This window comes from Pogoniulus pusillus, chromosome 8 (assembly GCF_015220805.1).
Source record: "Pogoniulus pusillus isolate bPogPus1 chromosome 8, bPogPus1.pri, whole genome shotgun sequence".
Lineage (NCBI taxonomy): Eukaryota > Metazoa > Chordata > Aves > Piciformes > Lybiidae > Pogoniulus > Pogoniulus pusillus.
The window spans coordinates 30,696,461-30,724,358 of NC_087271.1; the positions used below are offsets into that span (position 1 = coordinate 30,696,461).

General features: G+C 43.2%; 2 protein-coding genes and 1 long non-coding RNA gene across 3 annotated transcripts; all 3 read right to left on the minus strand.

Annotated features, from left to right (window-relative positions):
• Nucleotides 1-5,660: 5,660 nt before the first annotated feature.
• LOC135177899 (uncharacterized) lies at nt 5,661-10,003 on the minus strand. The gene is made up of 3 exons (XR_010303227.1): nt 9,788-10,003; nt 8,894-8,950; nt 5,661-7,794 (listed from the first exon to the last, which is right to left on the minus strand). It is a non-coding gene; the product is annotated as an uncharacterized LOC135177899 (long non-coding RNA).
• Nucleotides 10,004-14,245: 4,242 nt separating this feature from the next.
• Nucleotides 14,246-16,908, minus strand: C8H1orf52 (chromosome 8 C1orf52 homolog). The gene is made up of 3 exons (XM_064147929.1): nt 16,303-16,908; nt 15,970-16,180; nt 14,246-14,778 (listed from the first exon to the last, which is right to left on the minus strand). The coding sequence occupies exons 1-3, from the start codon at nt 16,561-16,563 to the stop codon at nt 14,696-14,698; spliced, it is 555 nt and encodes a 184-aa protein (XP_064003999.1). The 5' UTR covers nt 16,564-16,908; the 3' UTR covers nt 14,246-14,695.
• Nucleotides 16,909-17,765: 857 nt separating this feature from the next.
• On the minus strand, nt 17,766-24,813 carry BCL10 (BCL10 immune signaling adaptor). Its single transcript, XM_064147928.1, has 3 exons — nt 24,669-24,813; nt 21,166-21,454; nt 17,766-20,105 (listed from the first exon to the last, which is right to left on the minus strand). Exons 1-3 carry the CDS (start codon nt 24,744-24,746, stop codon nt 19,738-19,740), a joined length of 735 nt encoding a protein of 244 aa, XP_064003998.1. The 5' UTR covers nt 24,747-24,813; the 3' UTR covers nt 17,766-19,737.
• Nucleotides 24,814-27,898: the final 3,085 nt, after the last annotated feature.

Sequence of the window (27,898 nt, forward strand, 5' to 3'; positions counted from 1 at the left end):
TAATGCACTGGGACTGCTGCTGGGTGTTGAGCCTATGGGAACAAAGCATTTAGCCCACAGCACGGACCAGTTCATATTGCAGGTACTGTCCTATTGTGTCAAATGACTTACTAATATAAATGTACTCACAGATTAAAGAGCATCCTTTAGCAGGCTATCAGAAATAGAATTGGTTATATCACATATGGCTTCCCAACAACCCCATAACATTACAGTATCACAGTAGTCACAGTATCACAGTATCACAGTATCACCAAGGTTGGAAGAGACCTCACAGATCATCAAGTCCAACCCTTTACCACAGTGCCCAAGGCTAGACCATGGCACCAAGTGCCACATCCAACCTTGCCTTGAACTGCCCCAGGGATGACGACTCCACCACCCCCCCAGGCAGCCCATTCCAGTGCCCAATGACTCTCTCAGTGAAGAACTTTCTCCTCACCTCGAGCCGAAATTTCCCCTGGCGCAGCCTGAGGCTGTGTCCTCTCGTTCTGGTGCTGGCCACCTGAGAGAAGAGAGAGAGACTAGAGAGCCAGTACACCTGCTTATTCTTATAAGAACAACCAGAAGAACTCTCTCACTTGAGAGAGTGATTTGCCATGAAATGGGCTGCCCAGGGAGGTGGTGGAGTCACTGCCCCTGGAGGTATTCAGAAAAAGACTGGATGAGGCACTTAGTGCCATGGTCTAGTTGATTGAACAGGGCTGGGTTGGACTAGATGATCTTGGAGGTATCACAGTATCATCAGGGTTGGAAGAGACCTCACAGATCATCAAGTCCAACCCTTTACCACAGAGCTCAAGGCTAGACCATGGAACCAAGTGCCACGTCTCTTCCAACCTGCTTGATTCTATGCTTCTATGAACCACTGATTTAACAAAACAAAAGCTATAGGCATAGTTGACAAAAACAAACAGATGTTCAAGATGGAACTGACCTTCTGCAATGGATTATTTCCCAAGTACCAGGAGAGCCAACTTCCCAAACACTTTTACTTCTGTTTCTTAATGCTCAAGCCTGTATGCACAATCTGAGATACAAAGGCTGCTCTGGTGAAAAACTCCATGGAGTTTCCCAGGAATCAGTGCTGTTACTATGTGTGGTAGCTTTTCTGGTTAATTTATGTAGAATGTTATTAAAATCTGTGTGATTTCTGCAGAATGAGAAGAAAACAACAACAACAACCAAAAAAAAACACTTTAAAGTCTGTGAAATACTTCCAACATTAAATGACTGTTTCATTCAAGCCCCCTTACGTTACTTACTAAACTCTGAATTCCAGAACATTTAATGAAGACAGCTGTCTGCCACCCAGAATCACTGTTCTGCTAAAGAGGAAGCAGGCATCAAGTGAAGTTTCCACCTACCTTAGGGCATATTCAGGCCCTGGCAACATTTGCCCTTTGAAGAAATCACATTAGATATTTCCACAGAAAACTACAGCATTAACTTTCAGCTTGGTGTGTTGCAAAAACCTTGTAAAAGTTAAATGAGGTCTACCAACCCCAAGTATAATGGTAGTTTCTTTCCATTTCTTCTGAAGAGTCTTGAGGAGAAAAAAAGGGGGGGGGAGTGGGGGGTGTTAAAGGCTAATTTAACTTCTGAGTGAACTGCAGGGCTTGAGGATTAAATCCTGTCCTGAATTATGCCAGTACAGTAGCAGAGCATCTGCAGCAAAAGTCTGCTCCAAGGAAACCTGGATATATTGCACTGCAGCAGCTTCTATGGCCAGCCAAACTACTCTCAGAAATTAGTCTCTTGCTATAATTCTGTCATTTAGTTTAGAAATAGTTTTCTTTGGTTTTTTTTTTTTTGATTGGTTGGTTGGCTTTTTTAATGACATAAAATGTTTGATGGCTTTTTGGTTTGGGTTTTTTTTGGGGGGTGTCTTTTTTGGTTATTATTTGGGTTTGTTTTTCTCTCCTGGTTATGCCACAATTAAAGAACCATGGCAAAAACTGAGATAAATCACATTTTGTAGCTGTAAATCCCGAGCCATTTACATTTGTGCTTATACAGGACTCTTTGGTCTGTACAAACATAGAAATATGAACTCTATTAAATTAGGAACCCTAGTGCTGCTGAGAGGATTTCATGCTACCCTAAAATGGAGAAGAAAGTTAGAAACTCTCTGTTTCAGCTGCATGGCTTTTCCAATTTCCATGGATCCAATAAGGGGCTAAGTTGCCAACACTGGAAGAAAGGTTGGTGATGGTTATTGCATTGCTGTCTTACCTTTCAGCATCATTTTAAAGCTGAGAGTTCTTCCAGGAATGGCATGGGTCCAGCTGACCAGCCTGGGGCAGCTTGGAGAAGATGCATTCTAGCCTTATTTCAGTAACTTCCTATGAGTCCATGGGAAAAATCAGATAAATTCAACTTTTCAAACCCAATTCTTCCTCATTTTTCAGAAATGAAGTTTCTTGAATGTTCTGAAACTAAGCATCACTCTTTCAATCACAAGATGATAAAACCTTTGTTCTTGATTTTTTCCCCCCCGTCCTAAGTTAGAAACTTTGCAACTCAATGATTAGTTTGGACAAACCAGCTATTTAACATGACATTTAACCATTCCTTATTTTCATACTGATTTTCATTGCTTTGCTACAAACATACCTGACCAAAGTTGTGTTTGCCATGTATTTTTTTTTTCATTGCAATCTGTGTGAGAGTTTTGGGGTTTTTTTCTTTTTAAGGTAACCTCCCCAGAGTGCATTCAAAAATTTACAGGGCCAAAATCTGTTTTAAAAGCCTTTGAGTACTATGTCCAGTTCTGGGCTCCTCAATTCAAGAGAGATGTTGAGGTGCTGGAACGTGTCCAGAGAAGGGAGACAAAGCTGCTGAGAGGCCTGGAATACAAGACCTATGAGGAGAGGCTGAGGGAGCTGGGCTTGTTTAGCCTAGAGAAGAGGAGGCTCAGGGGTGACCTCATTGCTGTCTACAACTACCTGAAGGGAGGTTGTAGGCAGGTGAGGGTTGGTCTCTTCTGCCAGGCAACCAGCAACAGAATAAGGGGACACAGTCTCAAGTTGTGCTGGGGGAGGTATAGGCTGGATGTTAGGAGGAAGGTCTTTCTAGAGAGAGTGATTTGCCATTGGAATGGGCTGCCCAGGGAGGTGGTGGAGGCACCGTCCCTGGGGGTCTTCAAGAAAAGACTGGCTGAGGCACTTAGTGCCAGGGTCTAGTTGACTGGATAGGGCTGGGTGATAGGTTGGACTGGATGATCTTGGAGGTCTCTTCCAACCTGGTTGATTCTATGATTCTATGATTCCATGGTCTAGATGACTGGATAGGGCTGGATGCTAGGTTGGACTGGATGATCTTGGAGGTCTCTTCCAACCTGGTTGATTCTATGATTCTATGACTCAGGTTTCTGGGAGGGCTGTTGTGTTTCTGTATTACCTTTTACCTTGTATATTTCTGTATATACACTGTAATACTAAGAAAAATATAGAGCAAGATATCAAGAAAGCAATCAAAATAGACACTTAATCAAGCTTTATAAAGAAAATCAGAAGAAAACCAGGGTCTACAGTTTAAAACAGAACTGCAAACAGAAACGATTATTATGCCAGCAGTTAACAGAGGCACCCTCTACTGGAGTAGCACGGCTGAAAAGCCAGCAAATACAGAATACAACAGCTAGATTACTGCAAGGCTTCGTAGGATAGAATCACAGAATCAGTCAGGGTTGGAAGGGACCACAAGCATCATCTAGTTCCAACCCCCTGCCATGCCCAGGGACACGCTACCCTAGATCAGGGTTAGAGGGCTGTGGTTTCCTATTTTCAAATAAGAAACCAAACTAACAGTGGAAGGGAATACTGCTGTTCCAGAGCTACTTTAGCTGCTCACCACTGGCTGGGATGAAAGTGTGGATTGCTGTGTCAGCAGAACACAGACTGAACCTGTAAGATACTGAAGCAAATTTTAAGTGATACATACAGCAGGGTACAACCACCTGTTACCAAACTGCATTTGTTTGATTCCCAATATGGCAGAAGTACAAAGCGTAAGAAGATAACTGCTCACATGGAACTGGAACTACAGGTGGTGTAGAGACATAAGGCACAATATGTTCTCTGGTGGAAAGCCACACATTCTAAAGAAGTTCTTATTGCAGAGAACCCCTCTAGTACTCAAAGCTCTATAAATCATTAAATACTATGAACAGGTTATAACAGGTAAAAGTCCTCTTTGGAGTCATAGTTTAACACTTAAGGCCAGAAGGAACCAGTTTATCATCTACAAGAAGATCCCAAACCTAAGTGGACTCCTTCAATCCTAATACAAACTCTATTCTATCTACTTCATCCATCAGCAAGAACAGGTCTGTTGGACAATTTTGCCAATGGAGCAGTGAATCTTTCTGCCAGCTACTTTACTGACTCAACAGCTGTCACAAGAAGGCTGAAAAAAGGCAGGAAAATAGGAGATCCTCAGCAGAAGGGTGGGGAAGATATCTGGATCCTTTCAAGGTCAGACAAGAATTTATTTGCCACTGGTTCTAGAGTATTCAAGGAGTCCTGTATTTATATAGTCTGCATCAGGCAAGCCTCCCTGTTTCATCAGCACTGGAATCACTTAATGACAGGGATTCTGCTTACTTTCATATTGCCTGCTTGAGGTATCCATGATGCTTCTGTAAGAAAATAATGCAATTACTCTATTCATGCTATAATGATGTACTAATTCTATAGCATAGAACTCTCTGTGTTTAAGGTAAGTCTGTGTGTTGCTTTATTTAGATACCTTTAAAAAATTAAGTTGGTAGGATGTAAGCAGTATTTCATTACTATGTCAAAGATCATGGTGACATGGCTTATTTAAACTGTCAGAGAGACACGGCTTATCTATAGCTATCCAAGAGGCATGCATAAGGGTTCCTGTGAGAACAAGTCACTGACAGTAAGCAAACCTTTAGATCTTGTGTAAAAGTCACTATTCCTAACTATTCATAGAATCATGAATCATAGAATCAACCAGGTTGGAAGAGACCTCCAATATCATCCAGTCCAACCTAGCATCCAGCCCTATCCAGTCATCTAGACCATGGCACTGAATGTCTCATCCAATCTTTTCTTTGACACCTCCAGGGACGGTGACTCCACCACCTCCCTGGGCAGCCCATTCCAATGGGAAATCACTCTCTCTAGAAAGACCTTTCTCCTAACATCCAGCCTATACCTCCTCCAGCACAACTTGAGATTGTGTCCCCTTGTTCCATTGCTGGTTGCCTGGGAGAAGAGACCAACCCCCACCTGGCTACAGCCTCCCTTCAGGTAGCTGTAGACAGCAATGAGGTCAGCCCTGAGCCTCCTCTTCTTCAGGCTAAACACCCCCATCTCCCTCAGCCTCTCCTCATAGGTCTTGTGTTCCAGGCCTCTCACCAGCTTCATCATCCTTCTCTGGACATGTTACAATATTTCAACATCTCTCTTGAATTGAGGAGCCCAGAACTGGACACAGGACTCAAGGTGTGGCCTGACCAGTGTTGAGTACAGGGGAAGAACAGTATGTTTTCAAACAAGCCTTTGCCATTGCTAAACTCATAATTACATTAAAAAATAAAACTCTTTAAAACATTTCAAACAATATACAAGCTCTCAGTCTCACAAAGTACATATTTATCAGTTGTAAGGAAGGGACTTGTGCATTCCTTAAGCATCTTTGAATTACAGTATAAAGTACCATTTTTTTTTCTAGACAAAAAGCAAAACAGAAAAACTTTTTTTGTAAAATCCTTTTTGAGGTCTTTATTAAATAGTTGTGATCTTTACTATGAAAGTAGTTAAACTTATTACCTGATTTGGTTCCTTGAGGCATCTCTTAACTTCTCTGACACAGGGCGGTAATTGTTTAACAGAACTGGTCCCAAATGGCTTTTGCTGGGAGCCTGTTGCTGGGTTAGGGGGAATGCTGTTGGGTTTTTTTGAGGAAAGAACGCTTATCCTTTCCCAGTAGGTCCTGTGGTTTAGGTTTAACTTTCCTGGAGTTACCCTAAATCAATCCTGTATTTGTTTATGCATTGAAAGAAATGGTATGAGAAGGTAAGCAAAGTGATGGGAAATCAATGTTGGCCCAAAAGGTCACCTTGTTAGAAGGCAGAGAAATACAGAGTCCTTGTGCTGCTGCTCACAGCTACAGCTACAGCAAAGATGTGATTTATCTTTTGAATCTACCAAGACAAAAGTATTCTAAAGATGAAGAACACTTCATCTTCTAAATGAAGAGTACTGATAAAATTATTTGATAAGGACCAAAAAATGTTTATCTCCATTCGTCAAATTCATTGCATTCTTCTGTCAATCCAGCTGCACAGGTTCTGGCTTCCCTGAAAATACCTGGGGTTTTTTCAGAAGTGCCCTGAAGAAAATCATTCAAAGCAGCACAAACCTATTCCAATTTCTGGTGCAACTCCCTCTTCCAGGTCTAACTGATCTTTGCACGTTTCTATCAGCAACACAGGTTCTGTGGACTCCGAGGACAACATTGGTTTCTTCTATGATACTCTGCACATGACAAATGAGCTCACTGGAATCTCTGTCCCTCTGTTAATCCCACTATTTCTTGGTTCCTAATTATATGACTTAGAAGCTTTTAGAAAGCAATCCACTGTCAGGAATGTTTGTCTTAGGAACAAAACCATTCCCTGAGATTCCCATGTCCCATGGAAAGCTTCCTGTGCAATGCAAACATGGTTTTTCTTTCAGCAATTTTCTGGAATTTTACCAGCACTTTACTGAAATCCTGCTTTTTCAGTCCTGACATTTTGAGACAGCTGCAGGCTGCCTAGCTACTGCCACCTCTTGTCACATTGATCTTCAGACTTCACCTTAGTTGACACATCCAGAAAATGCCTTTGGTAATAACAGAATCAGAATTCTTAGCAAGGTGCCTCCATTTGCTCAGGGTTTTTATCAACATACCACATGCTGGGTTTCTTTTTGGTAATTTTTTCCTCTATAACCTTTGTCCTCCTGTGAATTATAGAGACAAGAATGGGCATCTCCTGAGCGCACCTGGGCAGCCATTTCCACTCTGTTGCTGCTAAAGCAGCTAGCTTGGCAGGAAGCTCACCTCCATAGGCATCGGTACAATCACGTTTGTGACTGGTACAGCCATTTGTCCTTGAAGAATGCATGCTTCAGCTGTAAACAGCTTCCATACTTTTAAGGCACTCATGCATTGTTCTTACAACAACATCCAAAGCAAAAGCACAAATGTCTGCAAGCAGTAGTTAGAAGAGTTTGGAAATAATCAACAAGCTAAGACAAACAGGCCTGAGTCTTTTGATTCTGAAAAGAAATCCAAAATTGTTTCCCACTGGTGACTGAAAGCATCACATCTTTTCATCTAAATTCTGCCATGATTTTGCAAGATTAGCAAACTGGCAAACGAGCTTTCTCACCACGGAAATAATTAGCCAGCACTGCACAGCTTTTGTTTCCCTCCACTGACAAAATATGCTTCTTCTGTGCTGACTCTGAGTTCACAATAAATTACTCTTTGTGGAACACACTGCACTTCCCTGGATTCACTTTCAAACTGGCAGCCTTAGCCTCACCACAAACCATTTGTAAATGAATCAGTTCTTCAGCTGCAGTAATATCCGTCAAACTGTCACATATTGTTGCCTTGAAACAACCTCTCCATTAGCATTTCTGGAGGAGATCCTGTCTGCCATGCAAGCCATTATGCTCAGCAGCTGTACTTCTGTACTGATGTGCCTTCCTCTTTTCCAGATCATCCTTTCTTCAAAATCCATGTAATTAGCTGCTCTTGTGCCAGCATCTGGAAGCAACACAATGTGTTCATTGCAAACTAACTGCCTTTCAGTCACTGTTTTCCTAATAACAGAATCATTTTTGTTAGAAGAGACCTTTAACATCACCAAGTCCAACCATTAACCCAGCACTACCAGGTCACTACTAAACCATGTCCCTCAGCATTACTGCTACACAGCTCTGAACCCCCTAATGGACGGAGACTCTGCCACTCTAATGGGCAGCTTGGTTCAGAGCCTGACAACCCTTGCAGGGAAGAAATACGAAGCTCCTACTCAAAAAAAAGGACAATTTCTTTCTAGAGAGTGAATGAAACAGAAGAACCTTTAAATAGCAGGGAAATTAGCTTGGTTCTCTGTTGGGAGAAACTGAAATAAAAGTCTATTTATGAAGTATTTGCAGCTTTGAATATAATCCTAGAATCATTTTGTTTGGAAGAGACCTTCAGCATCATCAAGTTCATAATAATGAACTGCAATAATGAGATACAAGTTAATAAAAAAAGGTGCTTGTTTTTTGGGTGGTTTTCTTTGTCTGTCTGGCTTTTTTTTCTGTTGAAACCATGATTTTTAATGACCTCCATAATGGCCAGATTAGGAGGATTCCAACTGAAGTCACTCATCCCACATAAAAAATACATTGCCCTTTCTTAGCTTTGTGATCTTAATGAATATTTTAAGAGAACTTTCTCAAATCAAACTTGTATGCATTTTTACTGCCTTTCCTACCCATTACATATAATAACACACCACATTTGATTCATCATAAAATAGGGGGCTAAATTACAGAGCAAATCTTCCCTATCCATCAGTGGGGGTGTACGTATGTTCACTGTCACTATCTCCTCTTGACAGTCAATCCAGGCTAAACTGTTATCTTGTTAGAGATTTTTTGAACATCTGAGCTATCACTTCAAGTTTCATGCTTGCTCATGTATTTCACAGACCATGATGTAGCCCACTTTTCATTAATAGCTGCCCAAATCTGAAGAAAACCTACAAGTCTGTTTCTTCTTTAATCAGGCTTTGTCCTTCAGCTTCTTTTTCCCTCTTGTACTTTCAAAACAGATTAGAAAATCTTCCCATGGCTTGTCTCTTCATGCTTACCTTGAAGAGCTCCATCATTTCCAGTTTCTCTTGGTTTGTACATCTGTGTCACTTCTCCTAATCATGCAAAAAGAAGACAGAAGACTTGAACCAACTTTTGGAGACTGTTGGATGCACTCCTAGAATTTCAAGGCCTACTATGACTGCATCTTGGTCTGTGCAATGACTTACTGAAGAACTGGAGTGATGATGGTAATTTTTCAGCTTCATAGCTATGAATGTCACGGATGCACTGTCAGCAATCTTGATCTAGATGCTCAGCTCCAGATGAACATTTATAATTTAGGATACTGCCCATTTCTTGGAAGCTTTTTAGGGTATCTAAGACCTTACAGATCCTTGAGAAAATCAGTGGGCTTTCTCTCCTTTTCTTCCTCTCCTGGCTAGCAGCTACATTCTGCCTACTTCAGCCCAGCCATTTCTAAACAGCCTCTTTGTACCAGCTACACCTATTTTTTTTTCCCCAAGCAAGGGGGAAAGTACTAAGCAAGTAGGGCTTAGTAAGTCCCATACTGTCAAAGCTGATCACTGCAAATGTTTTGTGCCTTTCCAGCCATTTTTGTCACCACAGTTAGGACTCTACCATTTTTTTCCCACAAGATCTGTAGTTGTTTGCATTACAAGTCACTGATACAAGCCTGTGACCTGATTTAGTTATGACAAAATGCAAATGCTGTTGTCTCTGAACTCAGGAAAGTCAATCCCCTCCCTGTTCTTGGCTTATTTATATGCCATGCATGTCAAGAAACCTTCTGAGTTGCTTCAGGAGCAGCAGCACCAACACAACTCTCATCACCTTCTCCTGAACATTAGGTACTGAAGTATCTCTACCAAAAAACCTTCCAGCAGTAGAACCAGTTCACCCAGATAAGTCAGCTTCAGATGAGCACTCACAGCTTTGTTTCAGATGTCTTTCTTAGAAAAAAAGGAGCACAGTTGCTTTTGCCATTTCTCCTGAATAGGGAAGCTGCCGCGGTCACTACTTACAATGAAGATTTCAACCTGTAAATATACTACAATTAATCATTCTTCTCCCAGATTAGACATGCTGGTTTTCTCCTTGGAAACTGAGTATCAGATGGTGCTAACTTCAAGACAACTGGACACCACGTATATCATATGATCTGGAAACAAAAGGAGTGATTAGCATGGTAACTTCCTGAACTGCCCTGTAGAATAGCAGAGCAAACAATACAAAGACAAAAGCTCCTCGGTCACAGCAGTCGTGGGAATGCATCCTATTTCCAAGAGCTGGTGACATTAACCTTCCACTCAAGGAGCACTTCAGCAGCAGACTAAGAATTAGGCAGTCCACTGAACCGTGTGCTTCATGTCAAATCCTCCCAATTTCAACAAACAGTATCCCTTATACCACATAACAGGGGAATACATTTTGTACATAGGGCACAGCAGAGGCAGAGTTCTCAAAGGGTGTCTTGCTAGACATACTGTATTCTGACACTTGCTGCCTGAACTGATTCTTTGGGAAACTGACTGAACACCTGATTTTCGTATCTGAATGGTGTTGCACAGAGGAAATTAACTGATGTGAGATTATATTTTTCTAGTATTAATATTGTTTATTAATTTTGCTAATCAGAACTCTTACCACCCCCCATTAATTTTAATAATATTTCAGTTCTTATACGGTCATGGAAACATTCTATGGATAATATCTATATCTATTAATAACCAGCAAAATATATAAACATTAATTGAACTGAAAGAGAATGTTCCAGTGGTCAAATGGCCTCTTGTGGTCAACATGCTGCTTGCCCACTAGATGGGCTCAAGCTCTTTCTGCCCTATGGCAGAAGGCAGTAGAGAATTACAAAGATGCATTGAAGCATTCACTCAAAAATTATTATTACTGTTATTAACTATTATTACTGTGGCTTAGCCACAGTCCAGGCAGTGCCCAAATGTTTTCAGGGGAGTCTGTCTTGTTGGACATTGAGACTTGAATCTTCCTGGCTTCTGGGGAAAGAAGCAACAATCTCTGACCTTGTCTCCTGGCTTCTTCTGGATGACCTGTATATATGTGCAGGAATTCTAAGCAGGATGTCAGATGCAGAAGGCAGATGTTGTGCAGTCTCAGCACGATGTCACACTGGCCACACAGGCTGATTGCATGCAGGCATACAGGGTCTGCTCCTGGTAACTCGCAAGCAGTGGAGTTTACCAGGCAAGCAATAAGGCAGTGTGCAAGAGCAGTAGGGCTGGGCACAGCAGAGAGAGCAGAAGAGCAAAGGCAGGTTGCTCACCTGTGTATCTCCTTTTATCAACATGGGCTGAGATTAATTGCCCTTTGGACACAGAACAGCCAATCAGGATGGCAGTTAGCCAAACCTTACCATTTTAGGCAAAGCCCCAGGCTTGCTTTTCCCTAATTTGGGAGAAGCACAGGCCTTGCACTAGGCAGGCACAAGCTAAGTGTGTGTACCTTACCAAAGGACCCTGGGCAGGCCAGACTCAGTGCCTCCAGGTTCTTTTGTGTCCATTTTCCACGCTTGCCTCTCTGGTGGAGCAGAAAACCATGCCTAGGCAAGGCAGGACATGCATAATCCTATTTTGGGTCGATCAGGCCTACCACCACAAAAGGGAGCCCGCTGTTATTTCCCTACCCTCAGCTCTCTATGCCAGTTATACTATAAACTCATTCCCTGTTAAAAAAGGAACATATGAAGTCTTTTTTACTTACCACATTCTCTGAAGATTAGTACCTTCAAACTAGCTACTTTATGACAGTAGATACAGGGAAAAAAATAAACCCAAGCAAGTTAGAGTGAGTCTTTTCATTTCAAGACTTCATGTTCAGCATTTAAAGAAAAGTATTCTTAAGCTCTTTGCAAGTAAAGCTCACAGAAAACATTTCATCTCAGATGACAAGGATATAGAGACCAGCTACCTCAGAAGCTTGTGACAATCCACATCCTGAAGTGAACAATGTAGGGCTGCATTACCTGCATGGAGACAGCTACTCCTGTAATAAGAGAACTGGTCAGCACTAGATGATAATTTTTAGTGGAAGTTTCACACCTCATGAGGGAGAATTAACATTCCAGACAAAGCAAAGTATGGGCATTAATAGTCTTTGAAGTAAAAAAATGCAGCTATCCACCGTTGTTGCACTGTCATGATACACTGGCTGCTCACCTAGTAAAAGCTCGATTTCAGCAAGCAGTTGTATTTTGCTGCAGCTGGAACTCACCAGGGTTGTCACTAAGGGCGTGGGAGGGGTAGGGCTTCCTCTTGCAACCTGGAGGCCAGGTCTGCTCCCTGCTAATCCACTGCCTGCACTGAGCCAGCCGTTCCAACTTGAAGTGGAGAATTCTGAGCACCTGTGCACCGACCTGGCACTTCATACGCTTTGTATATGATACGGTCCTTCAACTTGGCACTTGCTACAACAGCACTGGATATTTGGACTTGAGCTAAGAGAGCTGAGGCATGATGTACCCTTAGCTGTGTGCAAGTACCATTGCTTGAATCATTTCCAGACTAACAGCATAGAAAGGGTGGAATATATAACGGATTTGGCCCAACACCCTGTGAAATTGGCAAGGAACGGTTGCAGAGTCTGCAGGTAGAAAAGGACCCAGAGAAAGCATCATCACGTTGCCAAGACTAGTATTGCATAACTTATTGCTGACTTCACATACTCATTGAAAATTAATACATTTTTTATATATTGAGATTCAAGATATTAAAAAAAGACCAACAGCTTAAAAAAAAAAATCACATTACCACATATGCACGCAGAGGACCTGCCAAATTAAAGTTAGTCCAAGGCAGAAAGAAAATAAAAAATATGAATGTTTACATTAATAGTTTAATTACATCAACTTCTATTAGTAGGCCTAATCTAATTGCAAGTTTCCTAAAGCACAGCTTTATCTGAAAATAAACCTAAAGCAACCCTCCCTCCAAACCAATTTTGCTGGTATTTTTTCATAGAGACCCTATAGAGCCTATCACAAATGCAACATAAGCTGACTACACTGGCAGTGATAACCAACTGTTTGTACTGAAATAAATACTACTTGGCAGCAAACACTGTCACACCTTTGTCATAATTCCTTCCCACATAAATATCTAGATTCTATTTTCAATTTCAGGAAGAATATGTTAAATGCTTCAATTCTTCCTGCATCCCTTAGTTTCATGGGTCACCAACTGTCAATGGGTTGAGTCAAATCTCCTGCTGATCAGAAAATGTTAGAGGTTGGGAGGGACCTCCAGAGATCATTGAGTCCAACCCTCCTGCCAAAAGCAGGATCACCTAAAGTATTCCGCAGAGGAATGCATCCAAGTGGGTTTTGAAAGTCTCCAAAGGACTTATTTAATGCCATGCTGCAACCATGCCAGCTTCAAAATGAAAGTGCTGGCTGGAGCAAAGTATCATGGGGCTTGAAATTCAGCCTGCAACATCAGAGGCCTCCTGTTCTGGTTGCTACTTTGGTTTCTGGGTTGGGGTGATGGTCTTTTCTGCCAGGCTGGCTGCTGTGTGCTTGCACGTGGGGGAACTGTTTTGTCACTGACTGCTGCTGCTTCTGCATTTTGCTGTGCTTTCTGCAAACAGGCCAAGGTAACTGTGCATTGCATCGTTTCCAGTAAAACTTTTGATCTCAGTCCAGAGGGGTTTTTTTGGTGTTACTTTCCATAACATGTTAAAATACTGGGAATGCATTAATCTGCCTCTTTGCCTCCAACACAGAAATGAGGGAAAAGTAACACATACACAAAAAACCCCTCTGAGTTGAGATAAAAGAGTTTTACATAAATGTGATAATATAATCCACAATTACCTAAGCCAGTTTGCAGAAGCAGCACAGCAGATAGCAGCAGGAAGCAGAAGCAAGCAAGCTAAAGCACTACATCCCTTCTCCTCATGCCATTGTCCCTACGGAAAAAAAACAACACTCAAAACCTGGAACCCAAAGCAGTAACCGAACACAAAGTCTCTCATGTTACAATCTGAACTTCAAGCCCCATGATACTTAACTCCAGCCAGCACTTTCATTTTGAAGCTGACATGAGACAGCATGGTATGAATAGCAGCAGATTTAAACTCAACCTGTGACACTTCCTCTCCTGTCAGTGTGGGGTGAGAGGGAGGCTTGTGAGAGCAGGCTGTGTTAACTCAGGACACTGATGTAGACCACATAACATCAAAACTAACTATCAAATATTAAACTCCATTATTAGCTCGGTTATTTTTTTTCAGTTTCCAGTAGTATGTTTATTACAAACAAAACCCTGAGGTATCTGTTGTATCATAAAAAATACATCACTGAAATGCATACAGTACAGAATTCATCCCTCCTATTTCACCAAGCATGCAATGCAGTATTTATATCAAAGATGTTTTTAAATGTAGTTTTATTCCAGTAACCCATCTGCAGTCTTTACACACATTTCAAAATAACATTATGCAAACATATCACAGGACAGTACTTAAAGAATCTTTAGTACATACTCCTTTATAAAAGGTTTTGACATAATGGAAGAGTCTGTCCAGAAAAGCTCACGTTACCAGGTTTCCTGATAAGCAAAATACCACGAAGCCCTGTAACTTGCATGAGCACAAATGGATCCCTCTTTTAAATAAACAGGTTTAAATTTTGTTCAGTTTCTATCACCATACTGTCCATTTAATTTTGTGCTTTCCAAAAGGCAAGCATACTACAGAAATAAAATTCCCTAACCAAAAGGAGAGAGAAATTCAGTAAACATCCCATTCCAGCAGAGGAATCCAAGCTCACAGAAATTCTCGCTATGGCTAAATCCAGCATGCCATACTTATACCTTCTTCTTCTTTGTCTGCTCCCCAGAGTCTAGTTTACGTTTCTTAGCAGAAGCTGGTTCATCATCTTTTTCATCATCTTTAAACAAAAGACAGAATTAATCCATGTCAGTGAAGCCAGTATCTTTGTCTTGAATACCATCCTAACTTCAGAACAAATGACTTAACCACATCTGAGATGCCTGGAAAAAAGACAGTAGTATTAACTGACAACATGATCATTCTTGAGCTATGGATAATATGTGGATGGAATGAGAATGACCACTTGTTATTGCCACCATAGATCACTGAGGATAACTAATAAGAGGCCTCGTTATGCCACTGTACAGTACCCGTTCTAAAACAAAGTAAAGAATTATTTTAATAGGTAAGATGAAGAGCTAGAAAATGATGTATCAGAAAAAGGAAGTAACATCCAGGTCAATTAACAGCTTATCTTCTTAGTCTCTGGATGAAGGTTCACCATGAGAAATGTATGGTAGGGAAAGCACACAGAACAAATGGAGCAAGACAGACACAGTAAAATGGACACTGGGAAAGGAATACCAAGAACAAAAACCAACAATAACCAAACCCCAAACCAACCAACCAACACCTCCCCCTATCCTCCTCTCCCCCCCCAAAATTATTAAGACAGTAAGCCCCTTTCCTTCAGAAAAGGTTTGCTGACAGCTTTTCTTCTCTTGGTTGTTTACCAGGTAAAGCAAAACTAAAATTCCTCCCTCCTAACAAATATCTCTTTACTTTTCTAGATTACCACTACAGTTTGTATCATGGTTAGAAGTGATGAGGACAAGAAATCTTTTCTTTGGTAATCTGTCACACAGACAATTCATTCCCTTCTTGGCCTCTAAGCTTGTAAAAATAATCTGATGCGTATCTACACTCAGGGTCAGGACAGTAGCTTGAAGAAGCTCTCACACCCCTTTCTAACAGTACCATGAGAGTTTCATGCAATTACAGTTCTACAGACTCTTTAATCATTCCCTGCTTCTGGTGACAACGGAAGGGGAGCAGAGAGATTGCTGGAGAGCCTCACTTAACTCCAGAAAAACCAGAACGCACACACGCTGAAGCCCAACCATCCCTGCAGCCAACAACAGTTCTGTCTTTGAGCAGCACTAGGTGCAGACGGAGAGGGGTCTGGGCAGGAGCGCTCCAGCCACAGGCCGCTCACCGACCTCATCCCCCACTCAGTTCGCCTCACCGGTACGCGAATCGGAAACACATCTCCTGTGCAAAGCTCTGCTGCCTTACACCGGGACCTCACCCGATTCTACGTGCTCCTGCTCCTCGTCCGGCAGAAACCGGGCTTTGCTGGCCTGCCGCGGCGCGTCGGCACCGTTGTCCTCGTAGATGTTGGACCACTTTATGGCCATGTCCAGGGCAGGCGGCGGCGGCGGCGGCTTCTTCTCGGGCGGGCTGTAAGTCTCCGGTGGGGGCACAGCGTTGCTTTTCCACACCTTGAACTCCTTGGGGGGCTACAGGAGAAAGAGCAGGACACCCATCACCGCGGCCCTGGGCAGCCGGGGCGGCTGCAGGCTGCGCGGCCTAGCCGCAGCGGCCGCCTGTCGGTGCGCCCAGCCCGCCCCGGCCCCCGCACCTCCTCGGGCGCCCGCACGACGCGGCTCTCCCAGTCGATCTGCTTGTTGAGCGGGTTGTAGAGAAAGGCGGGCGGCTGCGACACCCTCCGGAAGAGCTCGTCGGGCGGCGGTAGCCGCGGCCGCTGTCCCGGGCTGTCCCCCGCCGCCGCGCCGTCTCCTGCCTCGCATTCGTCGGGCTGGGGCTCATCAGCCTCCGAGTCGGAGCTGGAGCTGCCGTAGGCCGCGAAATAGCCCAGGGGGTCCTCTCCCTCCGCCGCCATGGCGGGGCCTGTGCCGCTACACCGCCCGCGCGGAAACCGGGCCCGTGCGGAGGGTTCCGGCCTACTGCCGCTCCGACGGGAGCCAGGCGCTGGCGCCCGGCCGCGGATCTGCCGCCGCCAGCCCGCGGCCGGACTCGGCGAGGGGTCTCGGAGAGCGAAACCCACGGCTGGTTCCGTGTGGCTGAGACCCCAGTCCGTACCTGGCGAAGGGCTGCAGCAGGCGGGGGAGGTGTTAGAGCCGACCTTTCTGCGTCCGCGGCGGGTGCAGAGCCCACCCCCGTGTCTCGAATGCTTTTTTCCCCTGAGTGACCAGGTGCAGAACACCAGACATGCGACTGAGGCGACCTTCGTTTCTCCTTTTTTACACCTGCAGGGTTGAATAGAGAGAAAAACCTCGGGCAGATAAAGCTTCCAACGTCACCTATCCAGTAAAAGCTTATGCACAGATGCTGCCCTTGCCAAAACTGGTTTTTTTATCTCTTTTGGAAAATGCTTGTTAAACTTCTCTTACCGACAAAGCTCATATACCTGTTCTTATTAATAGCGCTTACCAGGTTACTTACACTACTGCCAAGGAAGCAGGATAATGTCTTGAGGATGGAGCTTTGGTTATAGCATGATCAGCTTCTTTATTGTATCTTTGGATACTGCATTGGCTCCAGGTCCTGTGTCATAATCAATACTGTAATTAATTTGAAAGAAACCCTACACACCGACTATGATGAAAACAACCACCAAACTGAGCATCCGTGGTCCCCCCCCAACATTTGCAGGCTTTTTGAGTCACACTTCACAGCACTCAAAAGGTTTTGTTTTTCCTCCACTGTTAAAAAAAGTAAAACATTGAAGATTGAAGTCCATGTATGCGTGGCTGGAAGCAACACTTCTCACATGTCTTAAGTTTAGTGGTTGAGTAATTTGTAAAAAGGGCAAGAATCAGGTTAGCAATACAAGTCATGAACCACAAAATGTGTAGTCAAGGAGCCGAGGGCTCCATTTCACATGGTTTTGAATGTAGTTCCACAACACTGGCGTTTCACACCAGCTCAGTCTTTCCACCAAAGAAAAACTCTCTAGTGAGGCAGTAAGAACAAAACCTTCCCCCCACCTCTAAAACTAAACCCACGCATCCACATACTGACATAAACTCCTCCCACAGCCTACAGCTGTTAATTAATGAGAGAGGCAGACAGGAAACCAGGCAATTATACAAAAGAATTTATTCCAAAATGTGACAAAAATATTTCAGATTTGTAAAAAATGCACGTTATAAACATTTGGTGAGCTAATACATTCAAGTAAAATCTCAGGTGCATCTGCTCCACTGCAGGAATGATCCCAGCACAGGTAGTCTTCCCATCTCTTGTGTTCAGTCTGCAAGGCAGTCTTCAACCTGAGCTTGCTGCTCCTAGTCAGTTAAGCTTGCTCAGTCTCCTCCAAGAATCCAAGAAGGGAGCCAATCTGAAGCACAACTCTTTTAAGTGGTTGCAGTGGGTATTTAGATAAATTGATGTTTATTCATCCTGAAAATGTGCAGCTCAAGTTAATGGAAGAGAAGGAGTTAAGCCTACCCTTAATTTCACGTTAAAGAGCAAAATCTTGCTTGCATACTTAGGCACTTATCTTACAGAGTACCTTCTGAACCAAGCAGTTTTACAGAAAAGCATTTTCACTATCCTGACAGTGTAGGACTTTAGAAGGATACAATAAAAACAAGGCTTTGTATAAACACTAAACAGAACTCCACAGCTTTACCAAATGTAAGCTGATCACATTCTAAACATGAAGTGTAATTGGACATTGCAGTTTATCTTAACCTAGTTTGAAAATCATAGTAAACATGAAATATATTGAGGTCCCAAAGATGGCCTGTTTCCACAATAGGAGAACAGTTTATGAATAGTACCTGGGTTTGAATTTAAATGGAATTACATGGCTATAGCACTGTCAGAGCCAAAATAATTTAAAGCCTTAAATATGAACCTACTCTTTGATATACTGAAAACACCTCGTGACTTTATAGTACTGCAGAACACAACTGTACACATTTCCAAGTAAGAGTTTCTTTGTGTAGTAATTTTATAGTGATCATAGGCCAACTTCATAAAAAGTAGGTAACAACTTAAGAGTAGAGTGTGAGAGGACTACAGCATGTTACATTGTGTCAAAAAATGAGAACTTTCCCCATGTTGAAATAGTTTAAAATGCCTTTGGTTCTAGACAACTTGAAATGTAAAGAATAGGTATCTGAAGTGCAACGTTTCTGAGTCTTTCAGGTATGGATACTGTCTTGCTACAGTACTCCTCCTCTACTTGCAGACTGGGACAAAACACACAAGCTTTGCTCCTTAATAGCATTATACAGTAACATTTTCTTGCAGCCCACATGATGCTGTTACAGCACTTTACATTCCTTCTCCAGTACTAATAAGAATTTAAAGTGCATCTCAAATCAGAAATATACGAGAATAATGTACTAAGTCTCATGGAAGTGTATTTACTAACTCAAATCACTGTGATACTGAAACCCCTTATGATTTGCTAGTAGGAAAAAGTTCAGACATTTGAGAGATTTCTTACAAATATGCATAGCTACTGATTTGGCCAGATTTGGAATTTATTTATTTGTTTTTAAATGGAGCTGCACATGCATACATAGAGGGTGTTATCTGTCCTAATGAGACACATCTAATTTTGTAAATTAGATTCCTGGTAATAAGCTTTTGGTTTGGACAGTTATTTTTCAATACTTTTCCTAATTTTTTCTAACTTTTCCTAATTTTTCCCAATTCACTCATCACAAAAACATTAAGAAAAGTAGATGGGTTAGTTCCTGTAGGAAGAAACAAAACTACAAAATGACACATATTTTGCGTATCTGCAGCTTAAGTATCTGCAACTAAACATGAAATATTAAATAAGTTGGTTTAAAAAATAAATCTGTGGTGGAATAATGCCATGGCCTTTTGAAAATACTTCTTTCAAAGAACATAAAATCAGGCAGCTCGAGAGTCACCTAGTTACAAAAACAGTTACTCCTTAAAAACAATAAATAGCACAGATTGTTTCCTCTGACTGATTTTGCTGGTTAGAAGCGTGAAAACTTTTTTTAACCTTTTTTACATCACACAAAGTTTCAGTACCATTTTGAAGAACAGACCAAAGTCACTATGTTCACTGTGGTTGAAGAGAACGTGATCTTAAAGGCAAAAAGATATTGTCACTTGAGCTTGTACATGGCTCTTGCTGCTCTGACTGGAGCTCTGGCGGGAGAGGGGGAGCACCAGGCTCTCCAGGCCCTGGAAGTGTGGCTGAAAAAACAGCACTCTCTGCATTTCTCATCTCTGCTACTGACAAATTCACTGAATGAAGAGAGACAGCAGACACAAAGGCAGCGGTGCTATAATCTTCTTCTGGATGATGTATCTGGGTAGATTCTTTGTCTTTTTTTTTATCAAAAATATTAGATTCATCAGAATATGACCTAGAAAGATTATTTGTTCCTCCATAGAGTGAAGTCATACAGGTGCTGCAGCTTAGACCTAAGACAAAAAAAGAGACTGGATTTAATTACAACATGGCGCATTCTTAGAACTGTGCTTTGATGTAGTATCAGTTAGATTGTCAAAGATCAATTATTTGTGTTTTTAACAGACTAACCTCTTTGTCTCACCTGTGACATCCCAATAATCACAACAAATTAAAAAATACATGCATGCTATCTAGGCTGAAGTGGATGATTTTTCATTATCTCTGTAACAGCTACTACTTGACAAAGTAGCACCACGATTTAAGCACCATTTTAGAAGGTCACTTTACACCTTTGGCCCATCTTTTAATAATATTTTCCTATGTCTTTTAAACTTTTAGAAGCTTCAGCTACATGGTTCTATTCTACAGGGGGCTGTATTAACAAAAGCTAGAGTAACTTCAGGCCTTTCAATTCTAACGTTAAAATGCACTTCCTTCTGTATTTCTCTTCCTGTGGGTATGGAAGGAGAAGTAAGGCTTTTGGTTTAGAAAGCTTATTCTTCCTTTGTTTACCTTAAAATATGACTACATATAGTCACTCCAAGATTTCTCTATCAACAAAACCTCTCTGGTAGCATGAAACAATACATGCATGCATTTACAGTGTCCAATTTTAAGTTTTGGCATTGAAGGCATAGAGGAGAAGTCCCTTCAGATTACATTTGCTGGATTATCTTCTGCTCAGGTACAAAAGTTTAATGACTCCAGAGCATCCTGCAAGTGCAGCACATATCTTCGAAAGAAATAGAAGAAGGATTCTGAATTCTGAATCAGAACCTCATAGAAAGAAAAAGAGAAATGTGAACATAGACTTATCCATCCTAACAGCATATGACAGGATCTTTTGCAGGTTTTTTTTTGCTGATGTGTTCAGATAGTAAAAAAACAAAGCCAGGATACATGCACTAGGATCTTAAACACAAACTGGTGACATGTCCAAGAAAACGGTCTCAAATGCTAGGGGAAGAAAAAAAAAATCTGTAACAAGAAACATGATTTAAAGAGTAGCTGAAGTTTGATTTTGCAGACTCAAAATTTACATCTTACAATATATTATTAAAAATATCTTACTTTTGATAGCTTCAAGTTTTTCATTCTTGACTTTCAACACTACATCAGTTATCTTTTCTAAGAGGAAGTTTTGTGTTCTTTCTCGTCTGATAGATTCAATCAAAGCATCTAGTCCCTTTGGGTTTTCTGCTAAGTAGTCCAGTAACTTTCCAGTTTTTTTCCTGCTGGAAGATCGAGATGAAATTTCTTCTGTGTCCTCTCTAGTGAGTATTTTCTTTGAACGTAGGTAATCAAAGTGTCTCTCAGCTATGATTTTATCACATAGGTAAGGACGCATCCTTTCTAAAGCCTGAAGAAAACAAAACAAACTAGTATTAGTCAACCTTTCCATTTATTTAGGAGCCTGCATTTGATACTTACATGACTATGATACAGGCTAATAAAACTACGTTTAAAACTGCCACCATGTTAAAAATATTTTTAAAAGAACCCACGTAATCTAATTTGCTTACCTCTCTCATTAATTTTGAGTGAATTTCAGACTTCTAATGCATGTTAAGTAATAAGGTGAATACTTACTGAAAATGTTAATTACATCATCAAGTCTATGGTTATCATATTTCAGAAGTAAAATAGAAAATATACTAACAAAACACAACAGCATCTACTCACTTTGTCTACAGACAACTCTCATTCTCATCGATTACTCAATTGCCACATTTCCATACTATTTGTATCCACAATGCGCAACTCTAAAGTATTGCAATTACTGGTTCTCTGTACAATGAGTAAAAGCAGTCCCAGAGCAACAATATACTCACTGTTTAAAAGATTTGTTAAATAAAGAACACTATTTATAAGTTTAACAAACTATTGGCATCCAAAATATATGCACTTTCATGCACAGATGTATCTACTTTCAATTCTACTGAACGTTGTCTGCCCCACGATAGTTGTGTGTTCTTACCCTTTCCCTTGGACTGGTGAATGAGAAGATCGAGTCAATAACCTGAATTAGTGCTTTCCCCCCACCAGAGACATATTACCCAATTCAGTCTAATGTGTGATCACACTGGCAGTAGAGGTAGCACAACAACTACAGAAACAGCAAAAAAGTGCAATAGTACAACTTGCATCAATCAAATATATCTCAAGTGTCAAGCCGCAAAAAGCCTGAATGGTTACAAGCATAGCAAGCAATACAGATGTCTTCAGGTCTCATGGAAATCTCATCCTACCACCAGATGGGTCAATCAAACTCTAGAATATAAGTCAACATTTAAACATCGAGAACTTGGTTAAATTCAGAAAGGGTAAGTGTAGAGATCTGCGCCTGGAGAGGAATAACACCACAGGTTAGGGGTTGACTTGCTGGAAAGCAGCTCCATGGAGAAGGACCTTGGAGTCCCGGTGGACACTAAATTATCCATGGGACAGCAATGTGCCCTTATGGCTAAGGGGGCCAATGGTATCATAGGGTGCATTAAGATCCAGCAGGTTGAGGAAGGTTCTCCTGCCCCGCTACTGTGCCCTACTGAGACCACATCTGAGTACTGTGTCCAGTTCTTGGCTCCTGAGTTCAAGAGAGAAAGGGAAAGAAGGACAGAGTCCAGTGGAGGGCTACAAGGATGATTAAAGGATTGGAACATGCATTATAGGAAAGCCTGGCTGAAGTGGGACTGTTTAGTCTGGAGAACACTGAGAGGAGGCCTTATTAATGCTCACAAATATCTGAGGGGTGGGTATTAAGAAGATGCCAGTCTCTTTTCAGTGGTGCACTGCGATAGGATAAGGAGCAATGGACAGAAACTGGAACACAGGAAGTTTCATCTCAACATGAGGAAAAACTTATCGTGAGGGTGATGGAGCACTGGAACAGGCTGCCCAAAGAGGTTGTGGTATGTCCTTATTTAGAGACTAAAATCCTGCCTGGCTGCATTCCTCTGTGGTCTGCCCTAGGTGATTTTGCTTTAGTTGGGGGGCTGTACTTCATTATCTCCAGAGGTCTCTTCCAACCTCTACTGTTCTATGATTAAAAGAATAGGGTGAGTCACTATGGAATATAGAGACTATTGAGTTTTGACTAACATCCTCCTGTAATGAGTCTTTCACTTCGTGAAGCATATCAGTTCTTAATTCCCCTCTGCAGTGTCTTCATAGGATAACTGTACAAGGACCACTACTTCCCTCTCAGATCTCAAACATATGACTCCATCCTTTATAATTCCTCCTCAAAATATGTTTACTCAGACCAAGTCATCTTTGCAATTCACTTTTCTGAGGCATGCTGTCACACAAAATACAATATGCACAGAACTTCTGGTAATGCAGCACTTCTACTTGAAGTGGTTCTACCAAAGCTACTTAAACAGCTATGTGAGTTTAACAGTACTTTGCATCATGAAGTCACATTTAAAGCCTGAAAGAAGAAGATTCTAAGTCAGACGAATTGGATTGTATTTAGATGATAAAACTAATCTTTCTTTCTACATATGAAGTTTCCATCAAGTCACCCGAGTACTGTGGGACACTTTCCATAAGACAGATACAATTTTGTGACGTGCAGCCACAAACTCAGTCACTGACACAGATGTTAATATATACACGTTATATATACAGTCAGATTTAACTAGTGCTTACACTGTTTTTGGTGTAACTACTGGATGTTAACTACTGCAGTTATACCCTCTGGCCACGCAGAAGCAAGTAGTAACTTGAAAAACATGCCTCACAAAAGTATGACAAAGCATTGAAAGAAAAAATGATACATGCATAAAGCTACCAAAGAAACCCTAAAAAAACAACTCCAAATATTCTTTGGTTTACTTTAAGGGAATATAAAAAAATCAAATAAGATTAAGACACTCTAAATTCCAAACAGAAGCAGAAATGGTCAGTAAATAACTGATAAGCTATTATTTACTTATTTAAATTAACTAAACACTCGTTAAGGTTAATTAGTACATGGCTTGCTTCCTGGACTGGCAAATATGTAAGTAAACCCAAGCTGAATCGAAGTAAGTCTTCCCTCAGAGTCCAGCCATCAGTGAAGAAACATGGGCGGTGGGGGAAGTCAGGAAACCATAGAGCAAAAGGCTTCAGGAAAGAAGTTACTAATATTTAACCCAAATATTAATGCCCAAACCCTGGCCACCCTGCGACAGAGGAGCAGACCCTTAGAGGGACAACAGACAATGGAACTTCCAGGTGAACAGCTGGCCCCAGGGTTACGGGTTTGCAAATCACGACCAGCAGTCTTCTGCTCTCGGCCGCAGGGCTCACGGCCGGCCCCGCCGCCTGCGCCCCCGCCCTGCTGCACTGAACACGATCGGCCCACTCCCGCGGCCCGCCCTGGGGAAGGCGGGGGAACTCCGGGCGGCGCGGCAGAGGCCCGGCCCGGCGGACCTCTTGTCTCTGCACACCCCCCGCAACCCCCCAGACACCAGCTCCGGCCAGGCTTCCGCTTCCCTGGCCTAGGCCCGGGCCCGGGCCCGGGCCCCGGCCTCACCCCCAGCGCTCCGCGTCCCGGGCACTCTGGACTCTCCACCCAGCCCACCACTTACATCCTTCTTCACTTCGGCCATCTCGTCCTCCGTTAGCAGCCGCCCTACAGCCCACGAGCCCGAGCCCGGGCTCTCCATGGCGGAAGCAGCTCCGCCAGCGCCGCCGCCTTTCCGAGAACCGCTCAGAGCAGCACTTCCGGCCCGGGACCGGGCCCCGCCGCTCCGCCCACCGCCGCCCGAGGGAGGGCACGCCCCCGCGGCGCCTGCGCACCGGGTACTGCCCCCGCCACCGAGCGGCGGCCTCTGCTGCCTCCGGCGGCCCGAGCTGGGCTGTCACCGCAGCGGCCGTCCCGCTTTCGCCCGGTGCGGAGTCCCTGTGTCTGCAGCTCTCGGGGTTAACGCAGTCATAGCATTGGTTAGGCTGGAAAAGACAGTAAAAGTAGAGGCTCCAGCCCCTGACCCGACTCTGTCAGGTCACTGCTGAGCTACGGTCCTCAGCACCACTTCACAGCATCACAGTATCGCCATGGTTGGAAGAGACCTCACAGATCATCAACTCCAACCCTTTACCACAGAGCTCAAGGCTAGACCATGGCACCAAGTGCCACGTCCAATCCTGCCTTGAACAGCCCCAGGGACGGCGACTCCACCACCTCCCCGGGCAGCCCATTCCAGTGTCCAATGACTCTCTCAGTGAGGAACTTTCTCCTCACCTCCAGCCTAAATTTCCCCTGGCGCAGCCTGAGGCTGTGTCCTCTTGTTCTGGCGCTGGCCACCTGAGAGAAGAGAGCAACCTCCTCCTGGCCACAACCACCCCTCAGGTAGTTGTAGACAGCAATAAGGTCACCCCTGAGCCTCCTCTTCTCCAGGCTAACCAATCCCAGCTCCCTCAGCCTCTCCTCGTAGGGCTGTGCTCAAGGCCTCTCCCCAGCCTCGTCGCCCTTCTCTGGACACACTCAAGCATCTCAACGTCCCTCCTAAACTGGGGGCCCAGAACTGAACACAGTACTCAAGGTGTGGTCTAAGCAGTGCAGAGTACAGGGGCAGAATGACCTTCCTGCTCCTGCTGGCCACACCATTCCTGATGCAGGCCAGGATGCCACTGGCTCTCTTGGCCACCTGGGCACACTGCTGGCTCATGTTCAGGCAGGTATCAATCAGCACCCCCAGATCCCTTTCTGTTTGGCTACTCTCCAGCCACTTCAACCCCAGTACGTACACCTCCTCTACAATAAGCTGGGGAAAATATGCTGGAGATAGCAGCACTCCATAGTTGTCCTCTTTCTGCTGCTCTCCAGCCACTCCGACCCCAGCCTGTATCTCTGCATGGGGTTGTTGTGGCCAAAGTGCAGCACCCTGCACTTGGAGCTATTGAAGCCATCCCATTGGACTCTGCCCATCTGTCCAGGCGGTCAAGGTCCCACTGCAGAGCCCTTCTGCCCTCCAACCCAGCCACATCTGCCCCCAGCTTGGTGTCATCTGCAAACTTGCTGATGACTGACTCAAAGCCGTCATCCAGATCATCTATGAAGATGTTAAAGAGGATGGGGCCCAGCACTGATCCCTGAGGGACACCGCTAGTGACAGCTGCCAGCTGGATGTGGCACCATTCACCACCACTCTCTGGGCTCAGCCCTCCAGCCAGTTCCTAACTTCTACACGTCTTTTCAATACCTCAAGGGCTGCTGACTCTACTTCCTTGGTGAGTCTCTTACCAGCATTCAGCAACACCGTAGGGAAAGAGTGAAGGGTGTCCATGTGTGGGAAACATTGTACCGAGCCTGCCAAGGTCAATGCCTGAAGCCTAGGAAGTGGTGCTTTTCCAAAGGCTGGTGCTGTGACAGGTTATCTTCTAAGGCTGCTGGTATGAAAAAGCTAGGCTGTGTGCAAGGAACAAATGGGCTGTTCTCAGGTAAGGCCCAGGCAGTAGAGCTGCCAGCACCTCCTCTCAAGGGTACCACCACACACCCAGAGCTGTGGCTTAGTCCCGCGCAGGAGAACATGCTTAAAGAAAGAAGAGAGAGACAAAACTGAAGTGCTATTTTTTCTTGTGCCAAAGATAAAACTCAAGCTACAGCTGTAGCCTTGACAGCTTAATTTCCAGCAGTTAAACATGAACTCAATACCAGGGCAAAACTAGCCCTTTTAACAATGCTTTGTGAAGTATTTTTTCTTGACAGGCCTTCCTCCTGTAATCATACTTCAAATAGCAGCTGCAATGATACTCATTTTAGTGCTTGCACTCCTGACTTTTCCATAAACAGTGGACAGCAAAGGTCCTGCTCAGAACATTTAAGAGTAGACACTGCTCTTACCTGGTGACATCCGATTTCTGTAGAGCTGAGTATTAAAGATTACAACCAACCTGGTTGTCAGAAACCAACCTACCAGCTCCGTTCCCTGCTACTCCTGTGAGGAACACTTCTGCCCAGTGAAAACTTCCTCAGGTTGGTGGCAGTACACCTCTAGTCCCTGAGATTGGTGGCAGTACACATCTAGTCCCTGCCCCTTCCCCCCTCCCCCCAAAAAAACAGCATTAAAAAGCCTTCTGTATTTTTGTTCCCAAGGAGCCTTTTTGTTTGCTGTAGTGCATTTGACTTTCTTAGAGCTGTCTGTGTACCTCCAGATTAAACACTTGAAACACAGAGTGACAGTTTTGGATTCACCACTTTTTCCAGTCAGCTGATTGTGGCACTCTTAGGACAGGATCAGGCATCCTCCCAGCTTCTGACTCCAGCCATTGTTCATTAAACCAAATGCCTTCCAGCTCCTTCTCTTCAAGGTGAATTATACTGTAGACTTCATTGACTCCATATAATACTGCTGATAAATGTAGCTATTGTGTATTCTGGAGTTAGAGCACTTGTTAATAACCCTGCTCAGCAAGAGGTGCAGTTCAAAGCCACGGCAATGTCTGGAAGATTAGGATTCTGGATTCCTGACCCGTGTATCAGACAAACTGACATGAATTAATTCAAGTGACCAGGACCAAAAAAAACCCATAATCCCAAAAAACAAATCACCAGCAAACATGTGGCTAGAGAACAGAATCAGCAGACAATGTTGATAAACTGTAACAGGAATAATGGTCCAGGCAACTGAAATAAGACTAGTTTCAGCATGAAACTTCTTTCAGGAGGTCAACACAGCACTTCAATATTAAGAAGTGAATCTCAATGAAGAGCAAGTTAAGTAGTCATTTCTTCTAAAGGAGATAGGAAGATTTTGGAAATGGCAATGTTTTGTTTGAATATTTTCATCTAGTTTTCAGATAAGTTTTTGAAACTGCT